At 31.1% G+C, this 24,540-nt stretch overlaps 1 protein-coding gene across 1 annotated transcript in view; it reads left to right on the top strand.

Moving 5' to 3' along the window:
- Positions 1–24,540, top strand: part of LOC134687214 (syntaxin-binding protein 5-like) — a 92,177-nt gene that overhangs the window by 27,680 nt on the left and 39,957 nt on the right. The window contains exons 5-9 of the mRNA XM_063547338.1: positions 6,280–6,414; positions 7,338–7,401; positions 13,501–13,584; positions 15,538–15,661; positions 21,820–21,895. Of these exons, the coding sequence (XP_063403408.1) occupies positions 6,280–6,414; positions 7,338–7,401; positions 13,501–13,584; positions 15,538–15,661; positions 21,820–21,895 (483 nt within the window). The remainder of the gene's footprint in view (positions 1–6,279; positions 6,415–7,337; positions 7,402–13,500; positions 13,585–15,537; positions 15,662–21,819; positions 21,896–24,540) is intronic.

The raw sequence follows: 24,540 nt of genomic DNA, 5'->3' as shown, positions 1-24,540 counted from the left end.
ATCAACAAAATGAATTTACAATGAATATTAATGAATTCACAGTAAAGTTTTTTGATAAACTTTAACTTCACTTGCATTTAAGTAATAGGTTTTAGGTATGGTTCATTATCCTTGGCATTGAAGAAAGCTTTAATCTATTTCAAGGTCATTGATCTAGATTTACCTTGGAAGCATTACATGTATATATATAATTTGATTGTGACTTTTGACAATGTCCCTTTTTAGCTCACCTGGCCAGAAGGGCCAAGTGAGCTTATGCCATCACTTGGCGTCCGTCGTCGTCCGTCGTCTGTCGTCTCCGTCTGTCGTCGTAAACTATTTCAAGAATCTTCTTCTCTGAAACTACTGGGCCAAATACTTCCAAACTTTAACTGAATGTTCCTTAGGGTATCTAGTTTATAAATTGTATCCGAGGTTTTGATCTATCAACAAACATGGTTGCCATTGCTAAAAATAGAACATGGGGGTCAAATGCAGTTTTTGGCTTATAACTCAAAAACCAAAGCATTTAGAGAAAAACTGACATGGGGTAATATTGTTTATCAGGTCAAGATCTATCTGCCCTGAAATTTTCAGATGAATCAGACAACCCGTTGTTGGGTTGCTGCCCCTGAATTGGTAATTTTAAGGAAATTTTGCTGTTTTTGGTTATTATCTTGAATATTATTATAGAAAGAGATAAACTTTAAAGTGAGCAATAATGTTCAGCAAAGTAAGTTCTACAAATAAGTATATCTGACCAAAATTGTCAATTGACCCCTTAAGGAGTTATTGCCCTTTAAAGACTTTTTTTCACAATTTGTTCATCATGTTGACTTACTTTAAAAAATCTTCTTCTTTGAAACTGCTGTATCAATTTCAGCCAAACTTAGGCTAAATGAGTTTCATAGTATCTAGTATAAATTTTATATTTTATTTCCTTGTATGTCAAGAAACATAGCTTCTATGGCTAAAATAGAACATCGGAGAAAACGATTTTTTTTTTCCTTTTGAAGAAAATAAGACGATCCAAAAAACATTTAAATAAATTGAAAAGCCAAAATAATCATTGATGAGAGATTTAACCAAAAGAATTAAGGTGAGCGATTCAGGCTCTTGAGAGCCTCTTGTTTTTTCTCTCGTGTGCATCAACCTTTTTTACGCTGCTGAAAGACTAATTATATATTGTGCTGTATTTAGACCCCTCTACCAAGACATTTGTTTTGCATGCACACATATAAAAACTGCATTTATACATTTGAACGGTATGTTCAATTTAAACATGTATATAATATATATATATTTGTAAAAATCATTGCAGTTTATACAGATGCTACCTCCCTGATTTACAAGTGGGCTTAAACTAATAGAATTTTCCTCAGAAAAGCCATGCTACATTGTACTTACAATATACCTATTGATTTAAGCATCATGCTTATTTTGGCTACAGTAATTAAATTAATGATGGAGTCATCAATTAGTGCACTAGTATTGATATCAGAAGTCCATTTGTGTAATACAACTGTCAATATTGGTTTATGACAAATTAAGTGAAAATACTGTTTTTCTCACCTGGTTCAAAGAAAATATAATATATATCATTTTGTATATGTAAATAATAAAAACAAATTATTCACAAGGAAATTAAGCTTCAATTGAGTTTAGATTATAATTCTAGATATTCTGTCTACATATAGTGAATGAATTTGTCAGGCAGATAGTCATCTTGCAATTTAAGATTAAAAAAAAAATGATATAAAAAAGAAGATGTGGTATGATTACCAATTAGACATAACTCCACAAGAGACCAAATTAAGCTGTTTTCCAAAAATGAATCAAGGTGGTACCCAACACTTTCGCTATAATTAATTTGGCTCGTTTAATTTTCATAAAATATTGTCAAAGTAAATACTTTAACAAAAATATAAAAAAAAAAAAAAAATTTGAACCAACCGTTTTGTCAGAAAAATTACACTGGTTATATAGCAATTTGACAACTATCAGTTTTGATCATTGAGAAGCTTAATTTCCTTTTACAACACAACATAATTAAAATTGTTAACCACTTTACAGAGTTATCTTCCTGTAGTGTTAGGTACCACCTAAGGATCTTGTACTTGTTTACACATTGACATAAAAAAAAAACTTCTGAAGAAAGTTAAAAAAAAGTACCTGCATTTGTTTTGATTGGGACGAGTAGATATGCCCCTCCTTTTAAGCTGTGTACATGTTTTAACATTGATGTCGTTGGTTGTCTCTTTGTATCTTTAATATCTTGGAAGCCAATGATATGAAACTTCCATTCAGTGGCCATTTTTGAACGATCCAGTTTTAAGGGTGTTCGCTTCTCAGTTTCAAAGTAGTTAACTTTTCAAAACACTAGTTTATATTGATAGGGAATTAATAAAGAAATCCAAAGAGCCAAAAAAATATAAAGGTCACTGTGCTGGTTTTCGAGATATTACCCATTGAAATTTTAGTGGGAAAATATTCACTCTTGACTTTTCATAGATTTATCATTGACAAGTTGAAGTTCTCAAAGACTGTTAAAAATTGTATAAGACTTTAACAGATGGCTTTTCATCACACATGTAAAAGATTTACAAAAAGAAAAATGGGGGTTACCAAAAAAGGTCCTGGTCCCCCCTCACTGAAGGTTGATGGCTTAAATCCCAGGCTCTCTGCTTTCCTCCATCATTAAAAATTGTCCACCATCAAATATCACAATAGTGGGGAAAGTTGTGTAAAACACCAATCAAGCAAGCTGAGTGAATTATAGTGAACGAGGAAGTAGATTATGTAAATGATGTGCCCTTGCTCTATTATCTCATACTGTCATACATTTCTGTTTGTACCATTGCTGTTGTACAAAGATTGATTTTATAGAAGCAAAGAAAGTAATACTATAAGTCAACTTTTTTATGTGCAAGAAATGATATCTTTTCTTTGTGTTCAAATTGGAAGAAGTCATGAAATTTTAATCCATTTCATACTAGTTTGAAATCTTATAATGATAGTCGATACCAATTGCGTAATTTTTACGAAATAATATAATATTCTGTTGTAACTCATAACCAACATAATTAAATCTGTTTTCATTTAGATCAGAGTGGTGTATTTATGTCTCAAAATCTTTGTTGATGGATACCTTTATGTTAAAACATTTATTTGTCTGATTTAAAACGAAAAAACGGAGAAAGCTAGTTTGAATAATGATTTATTCATGTTGGCTGACCAGAATATCCGTTTCACAGATGATACATATATATATGTTCCTTATGTAATTACTACAATCTGTTCACCATTTCTCGAATGTGACCTGCTAAATTATACTATTTATTGGGTTTGTGATAGCATGAGCAGCACAATAGGTGCTACATGTAGAGCAGGATCTGTTTACCATTCTGGAGCACCTGAGATCACCCTCAGAGAGACAGTCGTATTTATGAATAAATATAGAAACATAAAATGATAACAAGCTAGGGCTTAGGTTTATTCCTATCTTTGTGCCCCTTATATTAATTATCTAAAAGCAAAAATGGATAGCTTGGAATTTTTTAAATGGTGAAATATTTTTAAATATTTTAATTTGAGCTGGGTCATATAGATCGATCTCGAGCATTGGTTCAAGAGTTGTAGTGATTTACTTTATATAGACTAAAGCTGTTTTCTCTTCAATTACCGTACAATAATTTGATTAAAGCATACAAGAATATATCAATTTAGACAAAATTCAGTCTACATCAAACATGAAAGGATAGATAAAATTCCCAATGTTGGGCCAGATACAACATCTTATGCGTTAATTAATAAACTAATTATTTTTATATTATATATAACTAGGGACTGAGTATCCAACTGATAAAATGATTAAAAAACTAAGTGGTTTTGTCACAGCTTGTACATGTTCAATTTGTCAACAAAATTGACATTATAGGCAAGTGTCTTTTTGCTGTACATATGAAAAGCGTGTAAGGCCACACTCAAAAATATTTTATTTTGCCTAAACCCTACCCAAAGGTCAAAACAGTTGATAGGTAGGTAGGCATTTTTTTTTTTGACAAAGAGAAATTAAAGTATCATAGATTTTTTAATCTCCATGCATGCCTATCTGATTATAAAAAAAAAATTCACATCAAGACAATACAGAATTTTGAAAAGACAGCTCTTTATTGAGTACAGAAGAATAAGTCAAACAAACATTTTCTTTTTTATGGCCTTAGCAAAGGCTATGTATGGCCGGTATACCATTTCATGAACTTAGAAGTCTAGCAGTTAAAACACTTATATAATTATCAGTGCTGGTTTCAAATGTGATCAAACATGAAAAGCATGTCAGCAAAGGCAATAGCCAGTCTAACATTTCATTAACTTAGAAGTCTAGCAGTTGAAACACTTATCAGTGCAGGTTTCAAATGTGATCAAACATGAAAAGCATGTCAGCAAAGGCAATAGTCAGTCTACTATTTCATTAACTTAGAAGTCTAGCAGTTAAAACACTTATAATCAGTGCAGGTTTCAAATGTGATCAAACATGAAAAGCATGTCAGCAAAGGCAATAGTCAGTCTACTATTTCATTAACTTAGAAGTCTAGCAGTTGAAACACTTATCAGTGCATGTTTCAAACGTAATCATTACGTAATAACATCCCATTTGTCTCATTAAATAATCAGCCTTCTAACAGTAAAGGTTCAACGAATTGATTATTGATTCTACTATACATATAAATACAACTGTATCAAAACAAAACTGAAAAAATCTGATTTATTTGGATGGTATTGGAAACTGACATCAGAATGGTCAATCAATAAGTTTAATTTCAAGGTCACCATTGATATGGATTTGCATGGATCAATACGAGAATTCTGTGGGAGAGATATATACCATTAATTATTTGGATCATTGTGGTTGTTTTCTAGGTTTTTCATAAGCGTTATGTAATGGCTTTGATCTTTTGATCTAATGTCCAAGTCCTCCTACAGGGTTTTGGTTTGTTAAATGTTTAAAATAGATATAAGATGATGTGGTTTGAATGTCAATGAGACCACTCTCCATCCAAGTTGCAATTTGTAAAATTAAACCATTACAGGTCAAAGTACTGTCTTCAAAAAGGAGTCTTGGTCTTTCAGTCTTGTCATTTCGGTTCTTTGTACCAAATGATAGATGAATTAAAGGAGGGTAGGGTAACCTACAAAGAGTCGCTGCCCTACCTATCAATTTAGATACTAATCAGTAGAACAATAGGGACTAAATATTTTATTCATTTTTGTCTTGCCTTTACAGAGTCTAAAGGCGAGACATAGGTATGCTGTTCTCTGCAACAGGGAGGCCCCACCCCCTCTTCATGGTTCATTGACTTTGAAATTTTTACATAGTTTTCCAGTTAATGTTTGTATTTAGGTTTGGAAACGACTTACATGTATGATAAGTCAATAGTATTTAGTATACAGTTGTATTAGCATTGGCACATCTCATTTACATGGAGATTGATTAGCCGTGTATCTCAGTCATGGTTCATTGTCATTGACTTTGAATATATATACATAACTTGTGTAAGATGTTAAAGTATTGCTATTTTAATTTCAACATTTGCATAAACAAAATAAAAAAGAGGGGAGACATATCTTTGTGATAACAGTTTATTTTTAACATATGTGATTTTGGTTGGTCTACAGGTTTTCCACATGCTTTCTTAATGTCTTATGCTTTGGTCTAATAGATATAGGAAGATGTGGTGTGAGTGCCAATGAGACAACTCTCCATCCAAATAACAATTTAAAAAGTAAACCATTATAGGTTAAAGTACGGCCTTCAACACGGAGCCTTGGCTCACACTGAACAACAAGCTATAAAGGGCCCCAAAATTACTAGTGTAAAACCATTCAAACGGGAAAACCAACGGTCTAATCTATATAAACAAAATATAATGTTCAAGTTTTACTACAAAGGGTTTTAGTTTATATAACTGTTTGACCGGCAGCACTACTGATGTAGCATGAGACAGGTAATTTCAACTCCAATTTTAATTGACAAGGATGCCAGTTTTCCTGCAGAAGGTTGAAACTGACCACCACTTTAAAGCTGATAGTGCTGACAGTGGCATTCGACACCACGCCAATCATCAACCAAATAACTTTTTATAGCATTAAAAAGCAACATTTGCTTTTTCTGTATTCACTCTTATTTCGATAGATTATTGTTATTTGTCAAAACATTTGCATAAATGCAAGTGAAAAGTAAACTAGGAAATAATTTCAATTGAATACACTTGTATGAAATTCATTTTTTTTCCATTTCAGAATCACATTCTGCCATTTAGCTTTCCAAAGTAAATGGTTGTATGTAGGAACAGAAAGAGGAAATGTACACATTGTCAACATAGAGTCGTTTGTCCTGTCAGGTTATGTCATCAACTGGAACAAAGCTATAGAACTGTAAGTGGATTTTTATTATGCCCCATTTATTGGCATTATATTTTCTGGTCTGTGCGTCTGTTTATTCGTTGATTCGTCTATCTGTCTGTCCCGCTTCAGGTTAAAGTTTTTGGTTGAGATAGTTTTGAAGTTGATGTGAAGTCCAATCAACTTGAAACTTAGTACACATGTTTCCTATGATATGGTCTTTCTAAATATAAGGAGTTTTTACCCCTACTGAACATAGAAAATGATAGTGCGGATGGGGCATCTATGTACTTGGGACACATTCTTGTTGTTCATCTTTTCTTACATAATTTACTTTTTACGCCTAATAATTACAGAACATAGGTCATAGACCTAAGTAAAAGTGGTTTATAAAATAAAGAATGGAAATTGGGAATGCGTTAAAGACTTAGAATTAAAGAATGTGTCAAAGAGTAAAAAAAACCAGCTAAAGACGACCAATGGGTCTTCAACACAGTAAGAAAATCCTGCAAAATAGGAACCAGTCTTCAGCTGGCCCTTAAACAAAAATGTGTACTAGTTCAGTGAACATGGGAGTCATACTTAACTCCTAAACATATAAAAGAACTTAAATAAAAAAAAGCATACTAGACTAACAAAGACCAGATGCTCCTGAATTTGAACTGACTCAAACATTCTTATTATTTGTAATAAACTTTTTATACAATTTAACATGCATTGCTATAATTAACATATTGATGTTATATTCAAAATCCATAGCTCTTTTCCCTGGTATGCTTTTTCTCAGTTACGCTTTCATCTTGTAAAAAAGTGGTCACACTCATTTAAAAACAATTTTCCATAAGTTTCATTGTAATTATTTAGTATCTATTTGAAAAGACACAACTTATAAAGATGGTGTTTTTTTCAATTACAGTTAAATTATGTTTTAAATGTTTTAATCTGTTATTTTTTAGGTCAAGAAAAACACACCCAGGAGTAGTGGTACATCTGAGTGATAATCCAGTTGACCCAAATAAAGTAAGTAGATTTGAGTAAAACCATTTCAATTGATATTTTATATTGTCTCTTTCCATATGGTAATGTTACATCATTTAACTTTGTCCGTCTGTCCTTATGCACATCCCAAGATTGGTTTCTGTTCTCTGTCTTCAGTTTGCCTTAATCAACTGTTATGAATCTTGTTATGCCACTTACCAAAGAGGAAATCCTGGATAATCATAGGTCTGTTCTATGTTCATTTGGAATTTCAACCAAAGATGAAGAACTGGATCTTCTATCACTGGATTGGATACCTTAACTACTTAAGTGTCCATACGAACAACGGTATATTGCTGGGTCTTCCAAGTCCTCCATGAAACCTCTTTCTAAATTATTAACATCTATTTTATCAGCAATCAAAGCCTGGCTCCAAAGTTATTGTGAAACTGCCTTTTCTAGAGGTGGCGTGAATCAGATGTGGATACTAACAAATTCCAAAGATCGTTTAGAATACATACAATCCAAGAGTCTTTCATCTTGCAATAGTATAAAAAATTTGACTTTTCTACAATTTTCACAAGTATTCCCCATTCCATACTAAAGGACAAATTGAAAGAGTTGGTAATACTTTGTTTTATTAAAAAGAATGGCCAACATACTGTTTTATTAAAAAGAATGGCCAATGTACTATTTTGTCTTGGGATGGAATAAATCCTACTTTGTAAAGAATCACTCTGATTCAAACAAAAAATTCTCTGAAACTGATATCAATAAATGCAACGGGTTTTAAATGTTTTAATAGGTACCAACCTTCACCCTTACCTTAAATAATTGGGTAACATCACAACATAAAAAAGACTATTAGTACAAAATGTCTAATCTAATACAACAATGATCTAAAGGAGATTTTAGGTACTTTCTGGAGAGAAAAAAATTGGTGTTGTTTTACACTACAGGGAACCAGCAATTTGTCAAGAATTTGTTGGATCAACCTAACTTTTAACAGTCTATGTGTGAAATGTATTTATTGTATCTCTGACAACACAGTAATGGTGTAATTGAAATATAAACTTGATCACAACGTGTACCATCAATTTCTCTAGAAATTACTACATTAATAAAGGTCAGGTTTAACCGGAATAAGATCATGTCTAATCATTGGGGCTGATAGAACATAAACACCTCATTAAAACCTAAGAAAAGTACATTCTATGGACTATTATAAGGTTCAGTATTTATAGATGTACCATAAACTTTTCTTGATTTGATGGGAAAACAATCAGTAAAGTCATTTTGTAAGACCATTATAAGGACTAAATTATTTGCATTTTGAGTAACTAGATAGCCTCTGTGAAATCAATTTATTTGACTGATGAATACTTACCAAAGAGTTAAAAAAAGAGGTTAGAAAGATACCAGAGGGACATTCAAACTCGTAGATTGAAAAAAAAAATTGAAAAAAAAAGAAAAAAAAATTTCATGCTAAAAAAGAAAAACAAACAAACATAAGACACAACAAAGAAAACTAGAGACTAAGCAAAAACTTGAAAAAGAACTTTACTAAAATCTGGGGGTGATCTCATGTGCTCTGGAAAGGAAAGCAGATCCTTCTCCCCATGTGGCACCCATAATGGACTAAGGACTTATTTAACCTCTTTGAAGTCATTGATATTTAGCTAAAGAATATGATCATTGGACTGACTTGCTGACATAATTTTAGTGAAGTAATATCCTTCTAAAGAATGGTTTCTTAGGTAGTTGGACTAAGTTCTGGCGTTACACTAAGGTCAAATTTTCTTTTGAGATGGATACAAGAACTGTAGGCCTCCTACCCCCTCCCTACCTCCAAAAAATAGTGGTAGAGTCCGGAGGATCATTTCCTCCATCATGTTCATAATGACGCCTTTTTACCCTTGTGTAGTACCATAGTTGAAACGCTTTGACTATGAAATGTCTGCATCAGACTAAATAAAATGTGTATCCAATATGAAAAGCATATTCATGATAAAGAATATCTGACTTAAATTTATTTGATGAAATATTTGTTTTTTGCAATGCTTTAATACTTTAAAGCATATTTTTAGCATTATGTTGAAAAATCCTATGTAAATCAAGTATGCAAAAAAAATCATTGAAGAAAGGGTTAATGAACATATTCCTATTTCTTCTTTTTTAGATTAAAAAAAAATCAGCGAAGGTTTATAAGTCTCATTGTTGTTAAAATAAAATTGGTGTCAATATCATGTATGTAACCCTTAGGTTTAAGGATCCGTGTTGAAGACCGTACTTAGACCTACAATGATATACTGACTTGGATAGAGAGTTGTCTCATTGGCACTCGTACTCCATACTTTCTTATTTCTATTAGCTTTAAAGTTCTAGGAATGTTTTTTCAACTGATATTGGATTTTTTTTTTTTTTTTTTTATACAGTTTCTGTATTATGATCCTTGATTAAAAAAATTCAAAACAATTGACATTTTAACTTCTGTCTATGTAAAGAGAAATGGTTTTAGTGAATTTAATATTTGTATATCTGAGGCCATGTCAAGGATTTAGTAGATTTATTAGTGCAAGGAATAAAAGGAATCAAATTTCTAGTCGATTAATTGTCCGGAATCAGACACTGATATTTAAAATCAGAGGTTATTCAAATTAGGTTTTGATAGTTATTATTTTTTTATGACGGTAGGATGCCATTAGAAAATGTCAAGCTTCCTTCATAATTAGATTCATCATTGGATGGTTCTCTTATTTAGTAATTATTGAAAATTGGAAATGATTTCTATCAAATCTGTTCTGAAAACCCATTTATGATTTTATGCAGAATGTCAAGGTCATAGTAAGGTTACCTTAGTTCATTGTTTCCGATTTATTATCACATCAGAATCTAATAAATCTGCTGGAAAGAAATTGCCACACTTTTGTATAGTAATGTTGGAAGATAATGATATGAATTATTTCATGGGTTAAATAATTCACTTCTGTTTACATAGATATTTTCATAGGTAGTTATTTTTCTGATTTAAAAGATAACATTTTGGTATCGAAAATGAATTTACATTTTAATAACATCAATATTTTTGCTTTTTAAAAATAATTTGTGCCTGACATATTTTTTGCTCATTTGATGCGAACAAGAAAGAAGGGTTAACCAAAACAAAATGCTAAGCATTTGATAATGAAAATACCTAGGCCTAGATTATTTGTTCATAATTTCATAGATTATTTGGGGGCCTCTGTGGCCGAATGGTCTAAGTAGTGACTACTGTAATCACTAGCCAGTCAACACCGAGGTTGTGAGTTCAAACCCGCGAGCGGATGCACTTGACTCCAATCTTAATTGACAAGGATTGTCAGTTTTCCTCTTGAAGGTTATTGGTTTTCTCAGGGCACTCCGGCTTCCTCCACCAATAAAAACTGATTGCCACTAAAATAGCCTTTAAATGTGGTGCTTAGAAGTGGCATTAAAACACCAAACATCAAAAATCAAATCATCGATTGATTTATTTAGTAAAATGTTTTTCATTCGAAATTAAAGTAAACCATAGCATTCCTAGTTCAATTTTAACATTTAAGTTTTGATATCTTCATTAGATTTTTTATCTGTCAAAGGTAAATCATAGAGTGCAATATTCTTTGTTTGATTTCCTTAAATTTTTATTCTGGAAGATGTAACGTTTTTTTTTAATTTTAATTTTCAAAGATGGACTGAATCTAGCAAGGACATTTCTGTACTTTAAAAATAAAGTTTTAATTAATAATTTTAGTTTCAAATATGTAAACTGTCCTTCCATGAACCCTATCCACTGTTTAATACTTTATTAGATAAAGAACAACAACTCTGAAGTAAATTATTTTACAGTTATAAAATGATTTCTCCGGAAATGTTCATGTTGCTATTTGTCAATAGCATCAAATTTTTCAACACCCATTAGCATCAAACACTTCATAAATTTCATGCAACCGAAGCACTTTATATTATATAATTTCATATTTTTTGAACATTTAAAAGTTTTCACAAAACCTTTATATATTTTTGAAAAAAAGAGCAACCAAAGCACACTATATTACATAATTTCATATTTGTTGAATATTTAAAAGTTTTCACAAAACCTTTAGATATTTTTGAAAAAAATGACTGGCTCAAATTTCTCTTTCCATGTAACAATGATTTAAACAGTGGAATTTGAGTTTAAAAAGTTTAAATGACTACATCATTGTTTTATTACATAATTCTTACAAGGAAGTAAAAAAAGATTAGGGCTAAATATGTTCTGAAACCTAATTTGTTTTCATTGAAGTTTTAGCATGTCATTGTCAGTTCAGGGAAATCAAAAGCCTTTGATTTTTTTCTTACAACACAGTGTAAAAAAGTAGTTCAAGGCTCTAATCAAATGAAAATCAAAGATGAGACCTTACAGCTATTCCATAATAATAGTTAACAGAAGATCTGAGTCGTTGTTACCGAACTTTCTTTGAAATCATTGAGTTAAAACATTACATTAACATCCTGTGCTCCTGTGATGTAGCAAAACATTTAACAGTTAGTTTTCTACATTTAGAAAATGGATTTTACGTCAATTTAAATAGATAGTCTGATTCGGTGTTCAATTTCTTTGAACAAATATTGGAGGTCCTTGTAGTAGATGATTGGATAGTGTTGTCCGCCACAGCGGACGGTGATGAAAATTGATCAGCATGGCGAATTTTTAGTAATTAGATTTTGTTGAGGAAACAGATTAGGTGTTTAGAATGACGGGAATATTGATCTAGGTCACTGTGATTATCATCCACGATTAATGTAATAAGTCTTTAAAAGGTTATAGACATTTGTCTTATGGCCTAGGCATTGATTTGTCAGGGTTGAAGATATCGTGTGTCTCCTCACATCAATGACAAAGCTGTTAGTTTGCACTTTTTTTTGGAGGGGGGGGGGGTCTGCGTAAATGCATTTTTTGCAGAAATGTGGAAAAAAAACTGGACAATTTCGACAAATACCTGCATACTGGTCTTTTAAAATCAATCAAGATATTATGAGTCTCTTCGTTTCAATGAAAATTTTGCTAGTTTGCAGAAGAACATTTTTTTTTTCTGTGTAAATGCATTTTTGAATTTGGTAATAAAAAAATTAAAAAGACAGACAATTTCGACAAATACCCGCATTCTGGTCTCTTAAAATCAATCAAGATATTATGGGTCTCTTTGTTTCAATGACAATTTTGCTAGTTTGCAGAAGAACATTTTTTCTTTCTGCCTGAATGCCTTTTATAATTTTTTAATAAAAAAATTAAAAAGACGGACTGTTTCAACTAATACCAGCATTCTGGTTCCTCAAAATTAATCAAGTCCATGTTAGTTTGTATTTTAAAAGGTTTCCAGTTAATGATAAATACTTTATAATAAATGTTGGTTTCGTGGGTATAAGTGAACCACAAATTCAAATGTTAAACAAACAACGTATTTTCAATATGCTTCAAATTGTATACAGATATTGGCAAAACCACGAAATCAAATGTCCATCAATATGCAAGTTTTCAGCAATCCACAAAAACTAAAACCCAAAATAAATAAATGAATCCACATTATTATAAATCAGTTGACATGTAGTTAATCCATTACAAAAGTATGATATATAATAAACCCACATAGATACAAAACATCATACATGTAAAGCATTTTCTGTCTTGTAAATTCCATTTGCTCACTCTGAATACTCATCATCTGCCAACTCATTTTGACATAAAATTAGTATATAAAATATTGAATGTAAAGAATTTGAAGAATAGTTCAACTGTTGTATTTTCCCTCAAATCAGTTACAATGGCTGCTATAAAGTTGATGTGGATACAATTTAATTTTTTGGGAACCAATTTTTGTGTATTTTACAGGAATACAATGTACTAGTTTGAATGTTCAACAAAGTATGAATTTCCCATTGGGTTGAATTTCAAACTTTGACAAACCATTAATTTAAATCATGTATCACTATCAGTAAGAAATAAAATTTCTTCATTCAAATCCTTAAAAATCTGTGCAAAGGAAAATAAAGGAATCTACAGTATGTTCATACCAGAAAGTGCAGCACCATGCAGAGTTAACTTTATACTAAATTATTGTACTCTTTTTCTAATTTTAGCTTCTAATTGGATTTGAAAGTGGAACCATAGTATTATGGGATTTAAAATCAAAGCAGGCAGAATTTAGGTACAACTCACCTGAGGTAAGGCTTGACATTTTTATGCCCCACCCTACTATCTGTGTGTCTGTTCGTCCGTTCTGTCCCGCTTCACGTTAAAGTTTTTGGTAATGGTAGTTTTGATGAAGATGAAGTCCAATCAACTTGAAACTTAATAAACATGTTCCCTATGATATAGTCTTTCTTTTTTTAATGCCAAATTAGAGTTTTTACCCAAATTTCGCAGTCCACTGATCATAGTTAATGATAGTGTGAATGGGGCATTTGTGTACTGGGGACACATTCTTGTTATTTGTGTACATTCTGTACAAGGCTTTAATTTTGTACAGGTTTATGATTTTACCACAATACCCTAATGCCAGATTTATTCCTTACGGTAATGTGATGCTACATATATATTTCTGATAGTGATGCTCCCTGAATTGATTTTCTTATAGATAGTGTTATGGATGTGATACTATAATTTTAAGAAACAAGATGGTATTTTAAATTCCCTTTTTACCAGGATGCTTTTATGAAATATCTCGGGAGAACACTGTGACCAATCAAGAACTGAGATCAAACATACCACACATTGTTTGTAAAAAATCATCTTTGGTTGGGGATTCAGAGTTCGGGAAAAGTGTCAGTCCTCAGGATTTCACAACCAAAATTTTGCATAGGAATGACACAATTTTAGTATTTTTCAATAGATTAATAGTGAGGACCAGCATATATTCTTTAAGGACCAACAGCGAAAAAAAGATTTCGCAAACTCTGACACATTATTAGTAAAAAATCATCTTTGGTTGGGGATTTAAGGACAAATTGTCTAATTGTATAAGAATAAGAAATAGTTTGTTACATTATAACTATTTGCTGTTCATGGTTAAGGTTTATTGAAACATCACAAAGTAAAAATTGTCTAATTATATAAGAATTAGAAAAAGTTTGTTACGTTATATAACTATTTGCTGTTCATGGTTTATTGAAACATCACAAAGTAAAGAGAAGAGCCTTTATTTAAATGCTAGTTGTAAATTTAATACTTCGGAACCTTTACTAAGCAGAGGAGGCATATGCTTCTATTTGCTCTAGGCCAACGAAGATTTAACTTCACAATACTGTACAGTACTCATTAAAATGTCAAAGTATCATTTGGGAACTGTTATAGGGTTTTATAAACAATTATATTGTAAAGGCTTTAAACATCAAATCATTGGGTCAATACACATTGTGTAAGATGTAAATATTTACTTTTAATTATCCCAATATGTGGCTATTCAATATAACTTGTTTGTGTGTAGCTCAAGATCTTTACTCAAAATATTTATGGTATTAATATAGGGATAATCTGTTGAATAGAACCAAAATAGGATATTTTGGGTCATTTTCTAATGAGCTATTGTTAAATTTTAAGATTTAAGAATAATTTTGATTGTCATATAAATGGTAGAGGTTTAAATAGATAAGATTTATTAAAAAATGTGAGGAAAAGTTACCTGTTTTAAAATTATTTTTAAATGTTTATATTGAACTGTTGTTTGGACCTTAATTTCCCTGGATTTACTAGTGGGTACATGTGTACTACGAAATTAAGTTCTCTACAAATAACAAATTTTCTGTAAAGCAGACTCTGTAAAAACCACAAAATCAAATATCCACCAAAATTTGAGTTTTCATTTATCCACTAAAATTGATACCAATTAAAATTATTTATTAAATCCACAGTATTTTTTTAGGGTTTTACTTTTCACATAATAGAGTTTACTTTATTATGTGTATATAATAAGACTTAAATTGATTTTTCCCTTAACAAGTTATTTAGGTTTTTACATAGGACATAGGGTGTATGAACAGTAAACACCTCTTTAAAACAAATAAGCACTTAAAATCCACATTCTGTTTGAATTGTAACTGTTAAAGTTCAGTATGATTGTAACGAACCCCCTTAGAAATTCCTGGTTACAATATTCTAAAAACACACTATATTTGCAGGCTCTGAGATCTGTTTCCTGGCATCATGAGGGAAAGCAGTTCATGTGTAGCCACTCTGATGGTAGTTTAACCAGATATAATGTTCGACAGCCACCAAAATACATAGACTTAATGATGCCGCATGGTAATGTATTACAAATATCTGCTAAAAGTTAACATTTTTGCGCCTGTCCCAAGTCAGGAGCTTCTGGCCTTTGATAGTCATGTATAATTTTTAATTTTTGTTTCTATTTCCATTTTCAATTTTAACACTTGTAAACAGAAAAAAAATGAAAATGGGGAATGTCTCAAAGAGATAACTGAACCCAGATCAGAAGAGCAGAAAACACGGCAAGGCCACCCATTGGTCTTTAACACCGGGAGAAAATCCTGCAACAGGATGCAGGCTTCAGCTGGCCCCTAAACAAAATGATATAGAAAACAAATGAAAAATATGTTATGAATAATTTTAACTGTACTTTGTCTCAAAATATAGAATTTCTTTGTCAAAGCCTTAGAAACAGTAAGGTGAGAAGTTTTTCCAAGCTTTTCTATCCTGTTCCAAGCTATAATAATAATTCATCATTTTTATACGACCGCAAATTTTGAAAAAATTCGCAAATTTTGAAAAAATTTTCGTCGTATATTGCTATCACGTTGGCATCGTCGTCGTCGTCGTCCGAATACTTTTAGTTTTCGCACTCTAACTTTAGTAAAAGTGAATAGAAATCTATGAAATTTTAACACAAGGTTTATGACCATAAAAGGAAGGTTGGTATTGATTTTAGTAGTTTTGGTCCCAACATTTTAGGAATTAGGGGCCAAAAAGGGCCCAAATAAGCATTTTCTTGGTTTTCGCACTATAACTTTAGTTTAAGTTAATAGAAATCTTTGAAATTTTGACACAATGTTTGTGACCACAAAAGAAAGGTTGGTATTGATTTTGGGAGTTTTGGTTTCAACAGTTTAGGAATAAGGGGCCAAAAAAGGGCCCAAATAAGCATTATTCTTGGTTTTCGCACAATAACTTTAGTTTAAGTAAATAGAAATCTATGAAATTTAAACACAATGTTTATGACCACAAAAGGAAGATTGGTATTGATTTTGGGAGTTTAGGTCCCAACAGTTTAGGAATTAGGGGCCAAAAAGAGACCCAAATAAGCATTTTTCTTGGTTTTCGCACCATAACGTTAGTATAAGTAAATAGAAATCTATGAAATTTAAACACAAGGTTTATGACCATAAAAGGAAGGTTGGTAATGATTTTGGGAATTTTGGTCCCAACAGTTTAGGAAAAAGGGGCCCAAAGGGTCCAAAATTAAAGTTTGTTTGATTTCATCAAAATTGAATAATTGGGGTTCTTTGATATGCCGAATCTAACTGTGTATGTAGATTCTTAACTTTTGGTCATGTTTTCAAATTGGTCTACATTAAGGTCCAAAGGGTCCAAAATTAAACTTAGTTTGATTTTGACAAAAAATGAATCAGTTGGGTTCTTTGATATGTTGAATCTAAAAATGTACTTAGATTCTTGATTTTTGGCCCAGTTTTCAAGTTGGTCCAAATCTGGGTCCAAAATTAAACTTTATTTGATTTCATCAAAAATTGAATAAATGGGGTTCTTTGATATGCCAAATCTAACTGTGTATGTAAATTCTTCATTTTTGGTCCCGTTTTCAAATTGTCCTACATGAAGGTCCAAAGGGTCCAAAATGAAACTAAGTTTGATTTTAACAAAAATTAAATTCTTGGGCCTCTTTGATATGCTGAATCTAAATATGTACTTAGATTTTTTGATTATGGGCCCAGTTTTCAAGTTGGTCCAAATCAGAATCTAAAATTATTATATTAAGTATTGTGCAATAGCAAGTCTTTTCAATTGCACAGTATTGTGCAATGGCAAGAAATATCTAATTTCACAATATTGTGAAATAGCAATTTTTTTTTTAATTAGAGTTATCTTTCTTTGTCCAGAATAGTAAGCAAGAAATATCTTATTGCAAGAATTTTTTTTAATTGGAGTTATCTTTCTTTGTCCAGAATAAAGTTAAATCTTTGTGATATACAATATACAATGACTACCAACTGATAAATTTAAATAATCTTTACCATTCAGTGATAACAAGCAGTTTTTTTACATCTTAATATTTTATGATGTATTTAAATGAGTAGTTATTGTTGCAAACTCCATTAGAATATTTTAATTGAGATTAGTTTTGGAATAAGGGAAAGGGGGATGTGATTAAAAAATTGGGTTCAATTTTTATCATTTGAAATTTCATAAATAAAAAGAAAATTTCTTCAAACATTTTTTTGAGAGGATTAATATTCAACAGCATAGTGAATTGCTCTAAGAGAAAACAAAAATTTTAAGTTCATTAGAACACATTCATTCTGTGTCAGAAACCTATGCTGTGTCAACTATTTAATCACAATCCAAATTTAGAGCTGAATCCAGCTTGAATGTTGTGTCCATACTTGCCCCAACCGTTCAGGGTTCAACCTGTGCGGTCGTATAAAGCTACACCCTGCGGAGCATCTGGTTGAATTTGAAGCAAACCCAAATTCTCTTTTGACATCATAAATAATCTCTACAGTTTGTAGAGAAACTGATTGTTAACGTCATTAACAAAGGCAATATATTGTCAGTGACTTTATCATGTAAAAAAGAAGATATTTTATGATTGCCAATGAGACAACTCTCGACAAGAGACCAAAATGATACAGAAATTAACAACTATAATCATGTTTATGTCACAATTTAGTGTACTATGAATGCAGTTTGAATGAAGATTTAAACCACTGAAAATTAGAAATTGTAATTTGTTGTTTCTTTTCATATATATTTTTAATAAGCTTAAATCCCTCTAGGTACGTAAAAGTTAGATAATGTCAGATGTAAATTACAAAGGAGTTTAAATTTTTTAATCAGTACTATCCAGGAACACAGTTGTCCTGATTAGGTACATAAAATTCATTATACAATTATACATGTATGTAGGAAGTACAACATGTTATGACCATACATATACATAAATATAATTGGTAGTTTTCCAAATTATACAGAAAAGGACATGTATTTTAATGTATATGTTATCACTTATGACCCCAAAAAAATGTTTTAGTAACAGATTTTCACATTTAATGATCAATTAATTAAATTGCTGTTGATTCATTTATTTTTGTGGGTACCAATTTTAGGCGCTTATGAAGGAAAATTTAAATGTTCGTGGATATTAATTTTGTGGTTTGCCAAAATCTGCATACCAGCCTTTAAACAATTTGTTATAAGTTGGAAAATTTAATTTTGTGGTTCACTTGACCTATGAAATCCATGAAATATTGCTATCCAAGGAATAATAATGAATCTACACTAGTTATGGTTCATATGTGGATTTACCCCGACTAAGTCCTTATCTTGTAAAAAAAAAAGGGCATTGTACTTGAAATAAATGAAATAAAGCTGGAAAGCATATGAATATTGATATGATAAAGACTTAGATACTAGAAGAACCAGTGTATTGCATTAGTACGAAAAGTCAAAAGACTTCAAGAGAGCATAACCAACTACACATAAGTCTACCCCTTAGAACTGTTATAGAAACCCCATCAATTACAGCCAGCCTCAATCAAGTCTACCCCTTAGAACTGTTATAGAAACCCCATCAATTACAGCCAGCCTCAATCAAGTTTACCCCTTAGAACTGTTATAGAAACCCCATCAATTACAGCCAGCCTCAATCAAGTCTACCCCTTAGAACTGTTATAGAAACCCAATCAATTACAGTCAGCCTCAATCAAGTCTACCCCTTAGAACTGTTATAGAAACCCCATCAATTACAGCCAGCCTCAATCAAGTCTACCCCTTAGAACTGTTATAGAAACCCTATCAATTACAGCCAGCCTCAATCAAGTCTACCCTTTAGAACTGTTATAGAAACTCCATCAATTACAGCCAGCCTCAATCAAGTCTACCCCTTAGAACTGTTATAGAAACCCCATCAATTACAACCAGCCTCAATCAAGTCTACCCCTTAGAACTGTTATGGAAACCCTATCAATTACAGCCAGCCTCAATCAAGTCTACCCTTTAGAACTGTTATAGAAACTCCATCAATTACAGCCAGCCTCAATCAAGTCTACCCCCTTAGAACTGTTATAGAAACCCCACCAATTACAGCCAGCCTCAATCAACTTTACCCCTTAGAACTGTTATAGAAACCCCATCAAATGCCCAACCTAGGGGCTTTTTGTTTGTCCATTTATATGTCAGTTTTTGATTAAGTTGAAGTCCAATCAACACTTAGTACACATGTTCCCTATGAAATGATCTTATTTAATTTTAATGCCAAATTAGAGTTTTTACCTCAATTTCAAAGTCCAATGAACATAGATAATGATAGTGTGAGTGGAGTATTCATGTACTATGGACTTATTCTTGTATTTTTTTCTACTAAGTCCTTATCCTGAAAAAAGAAGGCAATTGTTCTTTATTAAAAAAGATAAAATAAAGCTGGAAAGCATATGAATATTGATATGATAAAGACTTAGATACTAGAAGAATCAGTAGTAAAGGTCAAGAGACTTCAAGAGATCATAACCACCTACACACAAGTCTACCCCTTAGAACTGTTATAGAAACCCCATCAATTACAGCCAGCCTCAATCAAGTTTTATAAACTGGCTTCAAAATGATTTTCATGCTCAATTAGACTTTTTATCAATTACTGAATTTTATGTAGACATTTTTGACAGATGTTGAATACAACTAATTAAAACAAGTGATTTTGGAATAAAGAATATATGTTCGTTGGTTTGATCTATTCCGCCATAATTTGTTTTAATTGCTGAAGTTGTTTGAAGTGACAGAAGATAGGTTGTAAAAAATAGCGGAAAAAAAATCAATGCACCACATTATAGATTCTAGGAAGACCATATTATTTAATATTATATAAACTGTCATTCCAGTAAAGACAAGGTTATATTATGGTTCTTTTATGTAGATTTTACACTTTTTTGAATATTGGAAAGATCCTTAGTTGCAAGTTATACTGAAAACTGATGTATAAAGACAAGTCTGATTAAACTGTATCTTGTGAACTTAATCTGTTTGTGACAATTCCATTTCTACTATATATACTGTAGATATATGTAGAAGATTTTTGTAACTCCTTGTATAGATGTCTTAGTACTGTTAACCAGGAAATTTTCGTGCCGTCTTTATTTCGTGATTTTCCAACAAAATCTACATTTGTGACATTTTAAATTCGCAATGTCCCAGTCGTGTTCTCTATAAGTTTGTTTTTTTCATAAATCATTTGGAAATTTTTTCGCATTTCAACTCTTACCCCGAAAATAAAACTGCCACAAAAATTTCCCTGTTTAAGGTAATTGCTTACTTTTAATTTTGTACGCCATACGCATGTTTATCTGTATAATACTGAAATTAAAACAGCTAGAAAGCCAAATAAATACTAAGTTGTTAAGCTTTGAAAACCAAAAATACACAAAAGTTGTTTTAAAATATAGATGAGACAATCTATACCTGAGGGTAGAAAAAACATGTGTATAAACAGCTTATAGATATGAGAAGATGTGATATGAGTGCCAATGAGATAACTCTCCATACCAGTCACATTGTATAAACAGAGCTTATAGATATGAGAAGATGTGGTATGAGTACCAATGAGACAACTCTCCATACAAGTCACAAAGTATAAAAGTAAACAATAGGTCAAAGTACGGTCTTTAACACAAAGCCTTGGCTCACACTGAACAGCAAGTTATAAAGAATCCTAATATTAAATAGTGTTAAACCATTCAAACAGGAAAACCAACTGTCTAAATTATATAAAAAAACAAGAAACAAGAAACCCTTATTATGAACCACATCAACAAACAACAACTACTGAACATCAGGTTCTTATAATTGAAAAGACTCAAATACTTTAAAGATGCAAATTTCTGCACTGTGCATGTGTTCGTTTATTTAACAATCGCCTAAATTGATTATAGATTTTCCAACCCGGATACCAAAATATTGATGTGAATGGTAGAATTTTCAATTGATGAATGAATTTGATTTTAACCCCAAAGTCGTATGCTACCTATATGGACTGGAAATTTGAAAATAACAACCTACGAAAATATCAAACTTTTCTGGTAATAACTGTTGTAATGTTGGGTTATTGGCTGTTGTCTGCTCTATGGTCGGGTTGTTGTCTCTTTGACGCATTCCCCATTTCCATTCTCAATTTTATTTTTATTAAGTTTAGTTAATTTTATACATATTTTAAATTTCAGCAAAGACAGGTCGTGATGGGAAAGCAGAACCATGTAAACCTATAGCAAAAGTAGAATGGAAATCTGTCAAAAATAGGTTTGTAAATACAGTGGTTTAACAAAAAGTGAAGCTATACTAGGCAACAAATATGAAAGAATAAGTTGAATGAAAATTTGAATATGCTGATAAGGTTCCTTTATATTTATATAGACATTTGTCGGTGGTACCAAACACCTTGACTTAATAAATTTGGCTTTTTTTTTAATTTTCAGAAAATTTTGACAAAATATTTATTTTGACCCTTTGACAAAAATATAAAAAAATCAAAAAACTTGAACCACTCACTTTACCAGAAATATTTCATTGAATATATAGCATTTTGACAAACACTTATTTTGATCAATGAGAAGCTTAATATTTTCTAAACAATAGAACTTGATTAAAACATTCAGCTGATTTTTACAGAGTTATCTCCCTGTAGTTATATGTAACACCTTAAGATTCCAGATATGTTAAAATCAACTTTGAGTAAGCTGTTTTGCTTGCACAATATTTAATATTGATTTCAACACCTTACAAATTAATTAAGATAGTTTAAGGTGAAATTCAAATATCATTTACAAGTTATAATAAAATTGTTTTAACACATACACAAATTATAAGGGTGTCAAAAATCTTTTTATAAAAATAAGTTCAAACAAACTCATCCCAGTTCTAAAAATAGAATTTAATTTCCAAAACAGTCTTGTTTACAAATAAATATTTTCAGAATCCTGAAATATCATTCTTGAAAATAAATAAATGTTTTGACAATTTATTATTACAATACACAGAAGTGATAATGAGGTTTTGCGTCATTCACAGTTGTAATGGAGTGTTAATTTTGTTCTGTTTGAAATACATTCTTATTTTATGTTATTTAATAATAAGTGTTAATGGATTTGTTTTTATTCAATTGTTTTTTCATAGAGGACAATTTAATTATAGCATTGCTGAAGGTGACAGACTTTATAGGTTTTCATTCAAAACAACTATTTATTCTGGTTTCCATGCTCATTTTTTTTTTACATTGTTTTGATTCAATTTTGAGGATAAAGAGATTGAAAGGTTTTAAAATTATTGATATAAAGATGAAGGTGTTTTCTTGAAAACATATTTTGTACCTACATTTGATAAAATATTTATTCCTTGCCTTCAACCCAGATCAAGTTTGAATTTAATGGTGTCACTTTTACTGTTCTAGAGTTATGCCCCTTTGCAAATGGAAATATTGCTTAATGTTTTGTTTCTGTTCTCTTACAAAAGATGCCCCAACTTAATGTTATGAAACTTATAAACAATGCTTACTACCACAAAACTCAGGTCAAGTGCAAATTTGGGTAGCATCACTTTTAGAGTTCTTGAGTTATGTCCCTTTATAACATGGCATGCAAGTGGAGCATCATCTGTGTCCCATAGATACATTCTCCATCCTTAACTGTGTAAAGTATGCATTTTTAACCCAGAAAAGTATTTTGTAGAGAGGGGTGCATATAATACCCAACTATAGACAGTTTTTAATTTTTTTTAATTTTTATTTTTCATCTTCCTTCTAGTATTTTAATTATCAGTTAATTATTTAGCTGTGGCTTCATTTTATTTTATTCTTCTGATTAGTTTTAACTTTTTTGAACGGTGAGTATAAGCCTCTTCAAATTATATAAAATAATATACCTTCAGGGACTTTAAAAAAAAGCATGTGAAAACATTTTGATATTTCATCATTTTATCCAGACCAGCTTCTTTTCTTAAAAATATATTTTTTTATAAAATTGCCTGTGTTTGCTGCACCTTTGGCATGTTTAAGGTCAAGTATTTTTTACACTTTAAGTGATCATTTCTTGTCTATATAAGATATTGTATATTTGTATTTAAAAAAGTATAAGATGAATACTTAATCCTATGGAGAAAAAGGGCGGGACTTGATTGCCAAGGTTGTTAGTACGAACCCTGCTAGTGCAGGTGCTCTAGATTCCAATCTTAATTGACTAGGATTGTCAGTTTTCCTTTGAAGGCCAGTAGGTTCCTCAAGGCACTCCAGCTCTTCACAAATAAAAACTGGCCAGCACAAAAAAGCCCCAAAGTTGTGTTTAAAAGTGCCATTAAACACCAAAAATCAAATCAAATCTAGGTACATGTTTCAGCATGATATTAAGAATGCTATTGTATTTGATATAACTTCTAGAACAAATACAGATCTTTCAGCTCGAAATATTAATCCTGGTTTTGTCTTTAGGAAAAAATATATCGATCCTTTTTGCTCCATATTTAAATATCTAAACAGAAGGATGCTGAACATTTCTAGGAAATCCCCTGTAATCCCTGTAATATGCATTTCTTCTCATGATATTAAATGCTCTGTCAGTGACAGCTGTCCAACAACTATCCCATAATTGATAATTAATCATTCTTTGTATACATACTGTATTGAATTTTTGTTTATGTATCATTTTGTCTATCTATTTGGTGAATAGTTTGAATATGGTTAATTTTTAAAACTTTTCTTATGGGATTATTTGGTTATATTTGCAGCATGATAAAGCTATATTTATTTACTTTGTTAACTTTTTTCATACAATTTAAAACAAAAGTAGATGATTTTTTTCTGTTTCTCTTTACCTAAATAGTAGATATTCTAGATATATTATGTTTTCAGTTTAAATTCAAACCCCCCTCCTCTGAAATCTGTTATATTGTTTTTC

Source organism: Mytilus trossulus, chromosome 10 (genome assembly GCF_036588685.1).
Source record: "Mytilus trossulus isolate FHL-02 chromosome 10, PNRI_Mtr1.1.1.hap1, whole genome shotgun sequence".
Taxonomy (NCBI): Eukaryota; Metazoa; Mollusca; class Bivalvia; order Mytilida; family Mytilidae; genus Mytilus; species Mytilus trossulus.
The sequence above is the reverse complement of the archived record's forward strand: the minus strand, read 5'-3'. Positions and strand labels throughout refer to the sequence as shown.